This window comes from Idiotropiscis lumnitzeri, chromosome 5 (assembly GCF_059441095.1).
Source record: "Idiotropiscis lumnitzeri isolate Australia: NSW breed Sydney's pygmy pipehorse chromosome 5, RoL_Ilum_1.0, whole genome shotgun sequence".
Taxonomy (NCBI): domain Eukaryota; kingdom Metazoa; phylum Chordata; class Actinopteri; order Syngnathiformes; family Syngnathidae; genus Idiotropiscis; species Idiotropiscis lumnitzeri.
This window is the reverse complement of record NC_142395.1, coordinates 5490875-5507839: the sequence shown is the minus strand read 5'-3', so window position 1 is coordinate 5507839 and position 16965 is coordinate 5490875. Positions and strand designations below refer to the sequence as shown.

General features: G+C 40.4%; 1 protein-coding gene across 1 annotated transcript in view; it reads right to left on the bottom strand.

Annotated features, from left to right (window-relative positions):
* Window positions 1–16965, bottom strand: part of LOC148336463 (SH3 and multiple ankyrin repeat domains protein 2-like) — a 154500-nt gene that overhangs the window by 22530 nt on the left and 115005 nt on the right. The window contains exon 11 of the mRNA XM_088296550.1: window positions 3283–3697. Within this exon, the coding sequence (XP_088152676.1) occupies window positions 3283–3697 (415 nt within the window). The remainder of the gene's footprint in view (window positions 1–3282; window positions 3698–16965) is intronic.

Genomic DNA, 16965 nt, shown 5'->3' with positions numbered 1-16965 from the left:
GTTGCGTGGAACAATGTCAAGACCTAATTTGTCCTAACATTCATCACATATTCTTTGTCACCACATCTCATCAGGAAGCTGTTGCTATGACGCTGCAGGGGTGACTGACAGCTGCAACAGTGCACGTGTGCGTCCGCGTGAGTGTATGCGGCATGTTTGTGTGAAGTGTGGGCTCACGTGTAACTAGCAAACGCCAAGCGGGCGCACGGGATGCCACAGAGAGTGTGGGTGAATGATTGATGAAGAGGGGGTGCGGGTACGATGGGACGAAGGGTGAATTTAAGAAAACTGGAAGGCGTTCAAAGACTGCTGGGCGGACAAGCAAGGAAGGCTCAGAGTCGTCATATAAACAAAAACAAATATTTCATTTGTTTCCTTTCATTTCATCTGAAAAAAAAGTTACTTTTATCAGTACTTTGGATGAAAAGGAGGGAAAACAACTTGGAGGGGGACATTTTCCCTTTCAGAGCAACCACAGGGAAAACTTTTTTGTCACCGATTCATTGAGTTAGTTTCAGATGTTTCAAAGCTCTGAACATTGTAATACAAATTGTATGTGAATGGTGGGTTCAACAGTAGCCCATACTAACAATTTTGGTCATGAAAAATGTATTATAATTGATACATAGTAGAAACAAGTACCAAACACACTCTTTCTGCTTCGAAATTAGCCAAAGGAACATGTGGATATAGCATATCCGATATGCATATGGATAACTGTTGTGCTGAAAAATGTTTAATTCATCCTGCCAAGAAACATTACAGCTCAACAGCCCAATATTATAATAGCCATCCATCCATTGGCTATCTAGATGGCAGCAGCCAACGTAGTGATGATCAGATCACCCTGTCCTCAGTCTACTGCTCCGTTTCCACAAGCGTGAACCTGAGGCATCCCCAGGTAAGCTGTGACACAAAGTCATCTCAGCATATTCTAGGTATTTTTGAGAGGCTTCCTCCTGGTTGGACATGCCTAAAAGACCTCACCAGGGAGGTGAAGGTGAAGCATCTAGGGTAAGCTCGACCCAACATGTGGAAGCAAAGATTTTGAATCCCTACATACATTTCCTCTTTGTATGAGCTCAAATTTTAGCTGCTTACATCTTCAAATTTGTCCTTTCCAATTAAGGCTAAGATGTCCACCAGAAGGTGTGAATATCGCAGAAGTGAAAAGATGCTCAGTTGAAGTAAAACTTGATTGGATTTGAATAGCTGTTAGTTGAGACTTGCAGCCCCTCTGTCAACACTTTGCTGACACCCCCAAAGATTTTGGTGAAGCGTGTCATACGACATGATAGTGATGTTTTGTGAGGCAGCCGTCCTCCTCCGTTTCTCTGGCCCTTCTTTCATTCCCCATCACCATGACTGTAAACACTTGATTCTTTTCTTTTATTCATCCATCATCAAAAGCCTACTCCTCATCCTTTATATTACTGCTGTACTTTCACAGCTTCCCTATAATATACAGTGCATCTCCCTCTTTTCTATGACTTTGTGCAGAGAGTGGGTAGTGTCAGTTCTGCACAGTGCTTCCAAATGAGTCCATCTGCCAAGGAGGAGGAGGAGGAGGAGGAGGAGGTGGAGGAGGAGGAGGAGGAGGAGGAGGAAGGGGGCAGTGAGCATGTGTCTTAATCGGGATTGACAGTTACAATGCTCCAAGATAAACACCCGTCACACTTTAATCCTCTACTGATGACATGCTCTCGCTCATGCCACAGATTGTGGACGGACACAAACAAATCAGGTGGAGGTGGTGACACACAAAAACGGGTACCGGATAACATGCCCTCTTTATGCTGTATGTCAGCGAGCGCGGATGTGCTATTACGACACAGTTGGAGTTTTTTTTCTCACTTCTCAGTTATTGATTGTATTACTTTAAGAACTAGTTGAACAAAATTACAAAAAAGAAATACCTCAAGGCCAGCAACACATTCTGATTTTATTTTATTAATATTTTTTTACAATGGCTGCAATAGCTGTATACTGTCTTCTGGCCATTTTCTATGCTATACATTAAATGTTAAATAAATTTAAAAAATGAAATTTTTATCAGTCATCATGGAGATAAGTCTATAGATTTAAGGACATTTTTCTATTAATATATATATATATATATATATATATATATTTTTTTTTTTTTTGGTTATTCTTTATTTCTCTGCTATTACTTGTGTAAAAACTTCTACTTTATCTGTTGAATCTCTGGAACTGCAGTAGTTGTTTATTTGGTTTATTGTTCTTAAAGAAACCTCTGCAAAAGAAGAAGATCAACCTGACATGGCCAACAAGATGTCAATCATTTGCCGTGCACTATTGCAGTTCGATCACTGGCACGGACCTGCAACCTTGTGCTAATCTCTTTGCTTCAAGAGGTTTAATGACTATTTGGAAATCCATCTCAGGAAAATCAAGAAAAAAGCACATTCTTTAGCTAACAACTGGGAAAGAGTAGCAAACAGAAGCAGAGAAGGGATGTCAGGCGGCTGAGACAAAGAAGCAAAGCGATGCAGAATTAGCAAAATTTCTGCTCAACACGTTGACATTTATCAGTTTTTATATGTATTTTTTAATACCAATTGTACATTCCAAAAATGTAACTCTCAAACAAATACATTTTGTGTTATAGCAAAACTGCAGTTCGAATAAGTCATGCTACCAATATAAGCAACCATAGCTGACAGGTTGTTTGAAGTGCTAATGCAAGCTTAGCATTGCTAGTGCTGCCATTTGTTGAAGATGAACACTGTTTTTGTGACTATTTATCCCGAGTACTACACACTTTCACAAGTGGATGACATTATGGCTGTGTTCAGTCTGCAGGCATATCTGATTCCAATCAGATTCCTCCTCAAATCCGCTTTTTAGGCACCCTTTTTTTTTTAGCCACACTTTTTTTTTTTTTTAGCAACTATCCAAATGGAATCTGACCCTATTCAGACTGGGCCACATTCTTGACCTATCTGACAGGTTGCTGGAGCAACGACGTTGGAACAGAGACGTCCAGCACGTGGAATGTTTTACTTTACCGCTCCACAATTTATCGTATATAATTATTTTTAGGTGCGTGGCCGCTGCCCCGTCCACCTCCCGTTGACGATTAAGTGTCGTTGCGGGCCAGACGCCGGCCAGATCAAGATTTGTTTGACCATAGATGTACAGTACAGCAAAATATTGACAAATACTTGTCAATGCAGTACCGGAATGGTCTACTTGTGAAAGGATGTTCTAAAACTCCTTGAACAAGCTACAAGATGAAGTTGCTGAGTTGAAGACGCTCACCTGGGTTGGCGCTGTGAGGGTATAGCCCGCCGGGTCTCCTCCCCCAGCCGGCTGAGGGAGGGTGATCGGCTCCTTGACCCCCTTCCCATGGTCCGAACCACCACATTGCCATTTGGGCTGCCGCTGGGCATCTGCTGAAGCAGCTGAGGTGACAGGCTGCGATGTAAAGCTGAGGAGCCAGACTGCGGGTGACCCTGATGGGGGGCCCTGTTTGGGTGCTGCTGAAGATGTGGGCCCCAGTTGCTAGGGGAACCGTGCTGCTGGTACGGACTGGCAGTTAGGTTGTTGTCACTGTTGGAGCGCAGCAGGACCCGTGGAGCTGATAAAGATGCGAGGGATTTGCTGTTTCCACTATTGTTGCCAGATGATGGACCCTGGCGTCGTTTGGAGTATGCTGGAGCCTCACGGAAAGGCACTGCAGAGGAGGAACGGAGGGAAGACGTAAGTTAAGTGACCCAATCAATTGTTTGTAAAGGAGACGTATTGCAATACGAAAAGGCATATAAATGGTTGTCAAGCAAATGCTGACAGGCTTACGAATGTTCTCCTGGTTAACTGTATTTCTTTTTTTAATTCAAGCTTCAGGGTAGAATAATAATATGTATGTACACACACAAAACATTGTTTTAAAAACCAAGTACAGGCCTGAAAAAGTAACATTAGCAGTCTTATTTTTTTAACAGGAAAGAATAAGAATACTTTTTTTGTAGTGTTGAATTATCATTGGGTGTAAAATCAACACTTTTAAATAAATTAAAAAATGTTGAAAAAAAAAAAAAAAGAAAAAAAAAATTTTTTCTGTCTCCCCACAAACCTCTAGAAAGCCTTCCGACTAACCAGAATTCTCCAAAAGCTCAGTTTTAAAGACAACATTTATGCTTGAGTGTGGATGTAATTCCCGCAAATGTTTCTAGCAGCTCTCATTTGAGGAAATTTTACTAATTTAATCCTTAAAACTGGTGACAAAGCTCAAGGCTTCATTTTTCTTTATTTAAAAAAAAAAACATAATTTCTGGTCATCTCTCCATTGAGTTAAATTTACAACTTGTTCCCCTCTCTGAGAGCCATTAAGTAGTCCCTCAAAACAAAACAAAAAAAAAAAAAAACTTCCACTTTCTAATTGCTCTCCATCACTGATAACACCAAAGTGCAACCTGTCTAGAAAGTTGGGGGGATTCTTGACAACCAACTATCTTGTTCCACCCACTTCTCTCGCCAACAACTCAATCTTGGAGACCCTTGATGGTTATTTAATTGCAGACTTCGATGACAATTAAACAACATCTAAGCCCTGCTTTATGAAGGTTTTTTGCAAGAAAAAAAAAAACGGGTGCAAATTTGATTCGTCACACAAACATGGAAGATGACCAACAAACCAAACACACCCAATATTGCTTCTACCAATCGTGCTAAGGTGGCAGTTTGTTTTGCGAGTTATGTGAAAAGATTAATTGCGATTGCTGATTTTGCGTATTTAATATGTCATTTGAAAGGCAAGTGCAGAAGCAGCACACAAAGCTGTGCCAGCATAGCACAGAAGAGCTGAGAGGCGCTGCAGAGAACTTTCAGGCACGTGTAAACATTTTTGACGCTGGAAAATAAACCAACAAAAAAATGACCTCGGCGTAAAATTGTTGTTGGATCAAAATAAATCATGAGGAAAGTCAAACAAGTAGTAGTAACTACAAATTTCTGCTCTGAAGAAAACAAATTTTCACTTCTTGAATACTCCACCCCAAATTATTTATAACCTTTCAAAATGTTCACCTCCTAGAGCAAAAATGACTTTGCGAGTGCATCGCTAAGCCTGACCATCTTCACCACAGACAATAAACGGAAGGCTAACAGTTTGTGCCATGCCTATGCCAATTTTAAAGCAGTGCTAAGTCTGTGAAGAATCTCCTTGATAATTTTTAAAGATGGATGGACTAACTGGAATAAAAGCATCCAAGACAAACAACACAACATAACTACTTGAAGAACCCTCTGTGAGAAATACAGTGGAGACTAATTGTTGACACCAATTTAAAATGATTCTGGTTGTTTAAGGTGTCTTGGAAAATTACTGAAAGCAGACAGTACGTACAGATTAATCAGATCTATCATTGATCAACCTGCCTGATCCTCCTTCCTGTCCCATTCTACTCATTACGACGATATTTTTTTAATCAATACATCTTAATCCCAAACCTTGCATCTAAAACAATACAAGACATTGATGTCATCGCCCCAGTAACACAGAGACACCCGTCTGGGTTCCATGAATACACGCTGTATTCTGCGTTCTCGCCAACCATCATTAGCATGATTATCAGAATTATTGTGAGCAGAGTTGGAATCCGGAAACCGGGCTATGGTGCCTGCGCGATGGTGTCAGACTGAACCAGTAATGGAGAGAAGCTATGATTTCCCTACGGACGCTTCCTTTCGTTACAATGCAAAATGACGAGTCGTCACCGGTGCTCCTTGCCACGACAGCAGTGCATGCAGGGAGAGCAGAAGACAGCCTGAAGCCATTTCGATAAGGAGCACATGATAACGAGCTGATTAATACAATCGCAGCCAGCAAACGTCTGCGGTTTGCTGTGGTGAAGTTCATGCTCTTCAATTTTTGAGCTGAGAGAACCTGAAGAGGGGATTCACCGAGTCATGATCACATTCCCACAGCAGAAGCTAAGGCCTTTATCTCTTTTCATACAACAGACGTGTTGATGAAGGGAATAGGTGCTAATATCTAATGAGCTAGCACATTGTGGCGCCACCTTTCTATCTGTGTGAGTCCAACTGATTCCCTCCAACTGGGTTTAGCTCCCCCTTTGATGATCCACCTGTGTCCAAATAGAGATTCGGTTTAGGTAAAATCCTGAATTTCAATATTAGAATATTCAAAAATGCAAACATGGCACACGTGGAAATTATATATCTTACTTTATGTTAAAATTCAAAACACAATAAAATAATTATTTATTAACAATATTAAATCTAAATGAACTGTCCAGTTAAGAAATCGCATGCAACCAATGCATGCAGCACTAATATTACAAATTGCGAGTAATCTGCATACACACATGTAGCTCAGTTTGTAGGCTTCTAGGACTATAAGCTTTTAGAACGAGCTGTCTGCAAGTCAGATTTGGAAGACTTTAGGAGTTAAAAAGTTAAACACTGTGGAACTTGAACTTCATGAAATAATGCAGCAGATTTTGCTTTTATTATCAGTGTCAGGCAAATTACTTCTAAAATGTAATTTATTTCAGATTACTTGCATTTGAAAGTTAAAAGTTTATTTACACTATTACCATCTCTGTAAAGTAATAACATACTCTGTGCATGTGTTATTTTTAAGTTACCATATTTTCTGTACTATAAATTGCACATTTTTCATAGATTAGCCAGTCCTGCGATTTATACTCTGGAGCAATTTATACATGAAAAAAAAGAAAATGCAATTTCATAAACAGTCACTAGCGGGCACTTTAAACTTACAGACCAATATTTGCTACTACTGACAAAGACAACTGAGAATGACTCAAGAATCATATTCTGCTGAGTACAAAGCAGCGAGTAGCGAAACTTGCAGCTGAAAACTGTAATCGGACAGCAGAGAGAAAATTTGGAATAATTGAGAAACTTGTGAAGGACTGGCGAAAAGTGGAGGCTACACTTACTGCGATGAAGAAAACAAAACAACAACAAGAAAAAAAACAACTGAAAGCTAGAGGAACAAGTTTGCCAGTGGCTGCTTGAGCCTGCTGTGGCAGAGGCATGTCACCAGTGCAGTTAAGGTACGTCTCCACGCTCAGGTCGTTGTCTTGGCCATAAAAATAAAGAACTTTTCGGAAAGGACCTTTTTGGTGCTTCATGCAACAAAACTGCCTCTTGATCAGAGCACGGACAGCGGTGTCCCAAAAATATTAACATGAACACTGGACTCCTTTTCTGTCCATGTTTGTTTTTCGTGTCACTAAATAATCATTGTGTTCGCATATCTTATACCTATTCAGACTGTTCTTTATTTATGAATGTAATAACTAGCCTTCCAAGATGAAATGTCTGTTATTGATCTTGTATTTTGCAAAATAAATAACCCTCAAAACATGCGGCGCGACTTATGTATGCCTTTTTTCTACCTCATTATGCAATTTTGGTCTGATTCGATTTATACTCCTGCAAAGTGCAGCTTATCTGTGGGCATGGGTGGAGTTTTCTTTCTTTTGGTATTTTGCTTGTCTTTGCGTTGTTTGAATTGGGTGTAACGGGGTGTTTGTGCCTTTGTGCGCCATTGTGGGATGGAACGTAGTATTTTCCCGGCCGTTCTTCGCTACATCCCTAATTTGCATCAAATTCAGAGCGATACAGAGCGCACCCCGAGTATCCAGTGCTTAATATGCGGAAACTAGACTCAAAGGAGTTTGCATGATATTGCCAAGATATGAACTGAAATATCTTCCCTTTTATATGAGGTCGTTGGCCAGGTGTGTGACTTGGGCAATTGGAGACCGCCTTGCACATCCCGATCAAGCGTCCGTGTGTTACCACGCCCAAATTGTTATGGTGGTGCTATTAAGATATATTTGAAGTATAACGATTGATTTTGCTCATATGGTGTGTTCCTCTTCATAGAGGTGCTCACCACAAAGCTTATCTCAATTAATGAGAGGAATGTTCGTCCATAAAACTAGTAAATATTGGGTGATAGTTTTAAAAGACGATGTGGGCATAAGTTGTGATGTCCAAATACATTTTGGTGACGAATGATTCCCATTTTCTGACAAATTAAGAAATGTAAGCTTTTAAGACAGCTGCCCTTTGATCCAGTCCACCGCAAAGTCCTTGGCTCCTGTTATTTTACAAATAAATACCTATTGTCGTGTATTTCTACAATACATAATGCCACACAAAATAAACTTGCAGCTTCATTTTGAAAAAGGCGCAGGACTCCCAAACAATGACGTATAAGCAAGTATTTTAGCTAAGCACACCTGACATTTTCATGAAGGCCATGAAATCACACCACTGTTTCTACATAGTTTAAATGTGTTAGTGATAAGAAACTTCGTATTGCACAACAGAAAATAGCTACTATAGCAAAATAAAATAATAATAACCCCCCCCAAAAAAAAAAAAAAAAAAAAATATATATATATATATATATATATATATTATTTTATATAATATATATATATATAAATAAATATATATATATATATATATATATTATTTTTTTTTTTACATCTGTGCCTCAAATGGGGGGAAAGAGCATCTTAGTGGGTGGGCATGGCCCTCAATGGCCTTCCCAAAGCAATGTGTCTGGTGTGAAAATAAATAAAGTGTTGTCAAAAGACGTTATTTGGACTAAGTACACATAATGGATACATGACTTCGATAGAAACGTAAGAAATGAATGCTGATTGTTTCAGTTAAGAACTTTTATAAATGTATATTATTATTAGTAGTATTATAAATGATCTAATGAACTGCTTTCTCCTACACTTTTGGTGTGAATATTTATAAAGTGCAACGTGTTACGTGACTCATTAACTGGAACAACATCACAAAAATATAATGAGCAACTTGCTACATTGCTTTGTTGTTGCCTAAATCTTCATCTATTCATATTCTGGTAAAACAAAGGAAACTCATTTTGGACAAGCTGGTAGTTCAGTCTATAAGAATCTGGCTTGAAGTTGAAAAAGGGAGGTCGGTCAAGTCCCACGACAGCTCAAAGTACAAAAAGTGGGACTCGTAGCTGGAGAGGTGCCTTCCTATTGAACCATCTTGCTGCTCTGGTGCTTGTACGTCAGCCAAGGGACTAATAATAGTTGAAAAAAAAACACTTCTTTTGAGAGATTTTTGCATCAGTTTCTTATTATTCCACAGTGGCATTTGTTGTCAACTGCTGTATGCGTGCACATATGTCACTTTCTGAGCAGGAATGCATGCAAGTATGACTGATCTAAATTTTGCAGTGTCCATTACCAAACACAATTTTGTCTAGTCTAAGTCGATTTTGTGCATATGCCATAAAAAAAAAAAAAAATGCAGTTGAATCCAGTTATATTGTATGCATGCACAATAAATCAGTACCCCATTCCCCAAAAAAGTATTAGAGATTGTTCAAAGCGTCTTAACACTTCACATTAAAGCCGTCTTTGGTACAGTCCAAGCCATACGTCTTATTGCTTTGTATCCTACAGTCTGGGGGAGTTTTATCAACTTTTGCTGTCCTGATGTCCACTTTACACGGATTTATCCATTTGTTGTGTTAATTTCTCAACTCCTACTACTTGCATTTGTCACTTGTCCTGTAAAGCATTTCATAAGTGTTATCTGTGAAAAGTGCTTTAGACAATACTTACGAACAGAGTTTACAGAGTAAGTAACCAAAACAATAAAACAAAGTCAATGATATGAAGGTTGTGTAAGTGTGCAATGGGTCAAATTATGCAAATTTAAACATTCCTTAAATCAAGAGGTTAAGAAGCTGCGTAAACCCTGAAAATCTGAATGCCCGAAACTCGTATAAGTTATTCAATTTAAAAACTGACCCACACTTCCAGGAACAAATAACACATAAACCAACATGTTGGATATCAGAATATCGGGAGAGATTTCTGCAAATTTTGAGTGGCTGACCTCAGAGTGCAAAGCATAAAAATGTGGTGTATTTAGCTTTTTCTTTGTCTTCCTTTTTTAAGCATGTTGTCACACAAAGATTATTGTAGCTGGGTTAACTTTTGACTGTGCTCACATGACAGTTAAGAATGTTGAAATGTAAAGTTCTCATGGTGACATGACTCTAAATATCTCAGGAATATTCTCTTTGCAATTTTATTGTCTCTGTCAATTTTTTTTTTAACATATTAACATATTGGAGGACTGCCTCCAGTTTTAAATCTCATATGTTAAACAAATGGAACTGAAAATTGCGGCTGTCAGGCTGAAACCTTATACACAACAAATCTGCTGGTGTTAAATTAACTAGGACTGTCCCCAAATGATTATTTTTTTTTCCCCGATTAATTAGTCTTATGATTAGTCAATTAGTCTAACAAATAATTTTTAAACAAATTATTTAAATAATCCAGCAATTATTTTGGCATTGACAATTATTCATTTACAAAAATACTTGTGAACACTTGTTTTAAATTCCTTGTTTATTCAAGTACCCCCCCAAAAAACTGGAATTGAATCAACAGTCACTTTTCTTTTAGGCAAGCATCATGACGTGAACATGAATGATGCATTTCTCAGTCAATGCATCGATGCATTACAGTGAAACAATGCGTGAGCGCATGTTCAGCAGCCCAAGTAAACGAGTTAAGAAGAATAAATAACTAAAAAATGAATAATTCTTCAAAAAAAATGAGGTCAAATACTGAAGACCAGTGCAAGTGAATAGAAACAGAACTTTTTCCAATGGCATTTAACGCAATTTCCCTCTCATCTCAAGTGTCATTTTCAGGATACTTTAGTGTGAATTCAGATGCTCTTCCTTGTGTTCATTATTCTTTTTTTTTTTTTAGGGTAAAAGCTGCAACATCAGTTTCCTTTTACCTGATGAATACAGATAAATCCAAGTGCATACTGAAATATTAGCTGTAAAAAGGCACACATATCCAGTCACGGACTGTTTCTCTCGTTATCTTTCGCCCTAGAATCAACACCATTGTGGGTTACTTAAAACAAAGTCTCTATATGCATCCACACGACTCAGTGTTAAACACACAGTGTTAAACGAACATTTGCTAAAGTGTTAAATGTTCAACAAGAAATAGTCTGTTACTGCAACAAAATGTGCAGCAATAATGACACTATTGAGTGTTTGGATCAGGTATCACCAAATCCGTTCCTTGAATGCCCCTTTTCTGCAACTTATAGATGTCTGCTTCCTCCAACACACCAGATTTCACTGAACAGGATAAAGTTATTAGGTGTCTTGCTGATGAGCTTGTCATTGGAACCAAGTGTATTGGAGGAGGGAAACATTTAAAACATAAGGACAAGGGCCCTCAAGGACCGGAGCCGTTTAGACCTGATATATACAGTGAACCCTCGGTTATCGCGGTTAATGGGGACCGAGACCACCCGCGAAAACTGAAAATCCGCGAAGTAGCGGCGCACCTTCAAAAATGCTTAAAAAAAATAAATAAATAAATATATATATATATATATATATATATATATATATATATATACACGGGTAGAGAGAGAGAGAGAGAGAAATTCATGTTATAACAAAAAAACTAAACAAATTATTATTAAAACTTGTTATTTTTTTATTCCCCAGCCATTATTTTTGTATTTATTCAATTACTTATTTTTGTATTTATTTAATTACTTCGAATTTTACCTGCTGGTACGCCGTCCGGTGTGCCCTGTGAAATGAAAGGTGGCATTCTTCATTTATTTGTTTATTCATTCATTCATTCATAACTGACAGCCTCGCGCTCCGCTCGTGCCCGGGCGGAAGTTGTTCCTCTTCGGCTTAACTGCCACGCACGCCGGCCGGTCTCCTCCGGAGCTCTCGCACGGTCCCGAGCGAAGCGAAATGTCGCCGCGCTAGTGCCCGGGCGGAAGTTGTTCCTCTTCGGCTTAACTGCCACGCACGCTGGCCGGCCTCCTCCGGAGCTCTCGCACGGTCCCGAGCGAAGCGAAATGTCGCCGCGCTCGTGCCCGGGCGGAAGTTGTTCCTCTTCGGCTTAACTGCCACGCACGCTGGCCGGCCTCCTCCGGAGCTCTCGCACGGTCCCGAGCGAAGCGAAATGTCGCCGCGCTCGTGCCCGGGCGGAAGTTGTTCCTCTTCGGCTTAACTGCCACGCACGCTGGCCGGCCTCCTCCGGAGCTCTCGCACGGTCCCGAGCGAAGCGAAATGTCGCCGCACTCGTGCCCGGGCGGAAGTTGTTCCTCTTCGGCTTAACTGCCACGCACGCCGGCCGGTCTCCTCCGGAGCTCTCGCACGGTCCCGAGCGAAGCGAAATGTCGCCGCGCTAGTGCCCGGGCGGAAGTTGTTCCTCTTCGGCTTAACTGCCACGCACGCTGGCCGGCCTCCTCCGGAGCTCTCGCACGGTCCCGAGCGAAGCGAAATGTCGCCGCGCTCGTGCCCGGGCGGAAGTTGTTCCTCTTCGGCTTAACTGCCACGCACGCTGGCCTTCCTCCTCCGGAGCTCTCGCACGGTCCCGAGCGAAGCGAAATGTCGCCGCGCTCGTGCCCGGGCGGAAGTTGTTCCTCTACGGCTTAACTGCCACGCACGCCGGCCTCCTCCGGAGCTCTGGTACGGTCCGAACCGCGCGAAACGTCGCCCCAAATCGTGCCCGGGGGAACGTGCTCTTCTTTGTCCACTCTCCTCTTCGCCCACGCTCTTCTTCGGCGCACGCCGGCCGTCTAACCGCTCCAGCGCCCCGTCGTGCCGCTCGGCGAAACTACAATGCCCCAGAATATTTTTTAGACCCGCGAAGCACTGAACCCGCGAAAGGTGAACCACGAAGTAGCGAGGGTTCACTGTAACTCAATAATGTCATTATGGTTTAGATTAGCACTAATGAGTAGTCATGCTTACACTATAAAGTATGGGGTACATATTCCATGATTCCCTACCTTAAATAAAACACATTACAAAATTTAAATTCAAAATTATTTTTAATTAAATCAATTTCAGACTAAACAATGTTAGTGTACAATGTATGATGTGCAAACTACGGCCAATTGTAAAATCAGGTCAGACACACCACTAACAGTGAGCAATACTCCTCAATTTAAATGCATTCAGGTAATCATCAACGGACACGAGGATCCACTGCTTGACGGCGCGCGGGAAATCCACTTCTGTGTTAGCGAGTTACGAGACACAGCCATGTGCTGTGAAATATATCCAAGTACACATATATTGTGTTCCAGAAGATCACGCGACCATATTTATCATTTCCAAATTACCATTGGATAAAATAGCATTGCTTGTTGAAAAAAATGTATCAGCAGCACGCACCTTAGTGGGCCATACAATTGAATGAGAGTGAGCCTCGCTTTTTAATATATATATGCGCTTTCCTCACGGTTATCACCCTTGTCCTTTTTCTGCAACAACGCACGTCTTCGACGACTGACAGTATTATTTTTTTTTTTTTGTGGATTGCCAAAAAAAAAAGTCATTCAATGACATACATATTGTATGGAGAGCCTCAAAACGCGATCCGGGCTGGTATAGTTCATATCATTGGAAATTTACATATCACATCACTATGTAATGCAACAATGCATACACAACCGTCGTCATGTGCAGGGATGAGTAGTGAACTGTTTTTTCCCCCCGAAGCCACAAACACATCCAGCCATTTTCTGATCCAGTATGATTGTGCATGGACAAATTTGTACAGAGCAACACATTGATGCAGTTAACACATGAATGCATGCAAACACGATTACATTTATTGCAGAATTTATTTGTGTTGATAGCTGTCAGTAAATTCTAATAAAAAAATGTACGCTTTCCACATTATTTCAGATTTATATATTGTTTCCTCATTAAAACCCATAGTAAGATTGTTATTAAAATCCAGAGTAATATCTCTATTGTATTGTTATAGATATATCTTGTAAAAATATCGAGATATGAAATTTGGGCATATCCCTAGTGACACACTCCATTTTAACAACGTATCAGTGTTACATCCTAAACTATACGGGCTATTTTATCACTGAGTGGTGATAATGCACTACCGACATTCTGTTTTTGAGACGGTCCCTGAGATTTGAACACTGGCCAATTTGCAGTACACCTCCAAAATAATGACAACAGCATATTTGCTCAATGATTAACATTGCAACATCAAAGACAGTAAGCCATTTTGGATTGGACGTTGGATTGGTCAATAATTAAATAATAATAATAACACCCACACTTGTGGATTAACCAATATTTTTATTTTTTTAAAATATTAACCAAATTGTCAGTTATGAGGTTTCAGTTCTGATGCTAGTGTTATAGTGTAAGACAGAGCTCTGAAATTAAAATGTCAATTTTATTAAATGACCAAATGGCATAGTTTATACATGACATAAACTATCTTTCACAAATTACAGCATTTTTTAAATGAAATATGGTAATGGTACAGCTTGAGAGGCATTTAGCTCCCCATCTATCCATCATCATTTATCCTTTTCTGGGTCCTTAATGGCCATTGGGCTTTCAAACTGCAAATATTTGGACAGACAGTCAGCTGGAGCTGGCCCACCTGAGTGTGGGAGGTGGGGCGCACCCTGAATTGGTCACTTGTCAATTGCAAATAACCAAACATTCTCACCTATGGGTAATTTCGAGTCTTCTATTAAACCAGATACAAATCTTCCTTCTACCGAAACATTTACAATATACTATTCGTGATTAATACAGTTAGTTATCCTACAGAAAACCTAATGTGGCGAATTTAACCTGTCACTTTGGTGTTGAACACAATCTACATTCTTGACACCGTTTTCCCTCACCGAGATTCAGCCCGGCATCCGCGCTCATTGAGACAACAGCAGCAGGTGAAAGCTCCGACACGCTTTCACATTCACACGCTGACAGATGGGTGGGCTGTTTGGTTGAGGAGAACAGAACATAATTATGTCGGCTGCGTGTGTGTGTGTTTTTCTTTAGAGTTCCGATTTTGTGCCGCGTTCAATGACCCAAAAAAACATGCTTCAATGTCTGTCTCGCTTTCGTCCGGGGAAAGAAAAAGTCAATTAGCGGATTTATCAAACACTGTAACCTAAATAAGGCAGCAACCTACCTACATTCTAACAGAAATATTTAGAAAAGACGAGCATCTTGACCGACAGTTCAACGCACAGCGTTAAGATCTAAACTTTAAAGACGCAACTCCTCTATCGTGTACACTTGCTCTAAGTAACAAATTGATGAAACGTCCTACCTTCCTTTTTTAAGGCATTGATGATGGACTTCATTGTGACTCCTTGGCTGCTCGACTCGCAGTTCGAGCATGTCCCGGTACTTTTTTATTTCCTCCGGTCCGGTTTCCCCCTCAAAAGCATGGAGAGCGAAAATGCGCAGAGAAATAACGGCGGGCAGCAACCATGATCCCGCTCGCACTTTACTCTACAACCGCCTGCATGGAGAGTGTGGCGCCCCTTCCACGAATATGCGCTCCACCGTTCACTGACATAAACGCGAATTAACTTGCCCCGCCTCTCACACGCCCCACACGCCCCACTCTACAAAGAAACTTACTCGACTGTATTTGAACTGGGTACGTATACGTGCAATGCATGACTAAAATCACACAATGACACTCATCCATGTGTGTGAGTAGAAAACAATGCGAAGTTACAAATAATCAGACCTTAACTTGACCCTTTTTTGCCGGTCAGTCACCCGCCCACCGGCCTCTATCTCGGTACCCATCCGGCCTTATTCATAAAAATTGAAGGCCCCGTTCTGCCCCTGGGACGGACTGCCCAGCTCTGCAAATAATATTGCATGTATATGCAAAGATGAAGCAAAGCACTCGGTAGCGACCTTCTAATGCATGTGATTAATAGGACCAGGTAGGGTACATCCTGGTGGCAGGAATACAAAATGATGGCACCAACTTTTGTGTTTGTAGTTGTGCCACCAGAAAGACTATAGGCCTACACCAAAAGTTTATGGTTCATTATATTTTTTAACCCCCATTTACAAAAAACAACAAAAAAAACATGTCATAGAATGTGCAGGTAAATCTGGGGGAGAAACCGCTTCTAAAAGGACAGACTGGGAAACCAAACCTCCGTAATTGGTTTTAGCCAGTGGTTCTCAATTATTTCCTGTCACGCCACCCCTACCAAGAAGTGTTGCAGCCCACGCAACTCCCCCCCCCCCCAGCATCCCACTATTTCAGAATCACTGGTTTTAGGTAACATTATTTCTTGAGAATATGTAGTGGTAGGGACCTAGGTGAGGAGAAGTGGTTTACATACACACATTCAAATGTCATGTTTTTGTGGTAATGTTTTGTAATGAATGAGGCCCAGTTACATAATTTGCAAACTATTTACACAATTAATGTGACCTATGACTTACAACTTTTGAAGAAAATATATCTTTTCAAGCGAGGAAGTAAAAAGTAATGTAATGTGGTGTGATTGTCACATTTGAACATGGGTATGTAGACTTTTTATATCCATTGTACACAATGGATGGTTGGGTTGCCTAATTAATGTGTAATAATTAATGGAAAGTCCGCTAGCTAATATCCGAGGATTTTAAAAAGCATTACAGTGTTGTTCATCCAAGCAGCAGAAAAGTCAATGAATAGGCCTGTCCCTGCACGGCCATATTAACCATTTTTGACTTACCACTACGTCAATTTGCTAAAATCAATTCACAAAACGAAATGTTCTGTTTTGCTGAGAAATAATTTACCTTACATAACAATTGACAAATATTACATTTTGAGAAGAAGGCTACCAGGCACTGTGCCAGGAAAGATTTTCTCCCCGGGGTTATTGAGGGGTTTAACAAAATGTGCGGGGGCTAAAGAAAATAAAAGATTTTTATCACTTCACTTTCTTTATTCAGAGGTTCTCATTTTTTTGCAATGAAAGGATGATAAAGCATGCTCGATGTAAGAGTTTATTTAACTGAATTTGGCTAAAGCACATTCAACAAAAGTTAAGCCCAACACGAGTGACCATAGAGTAATG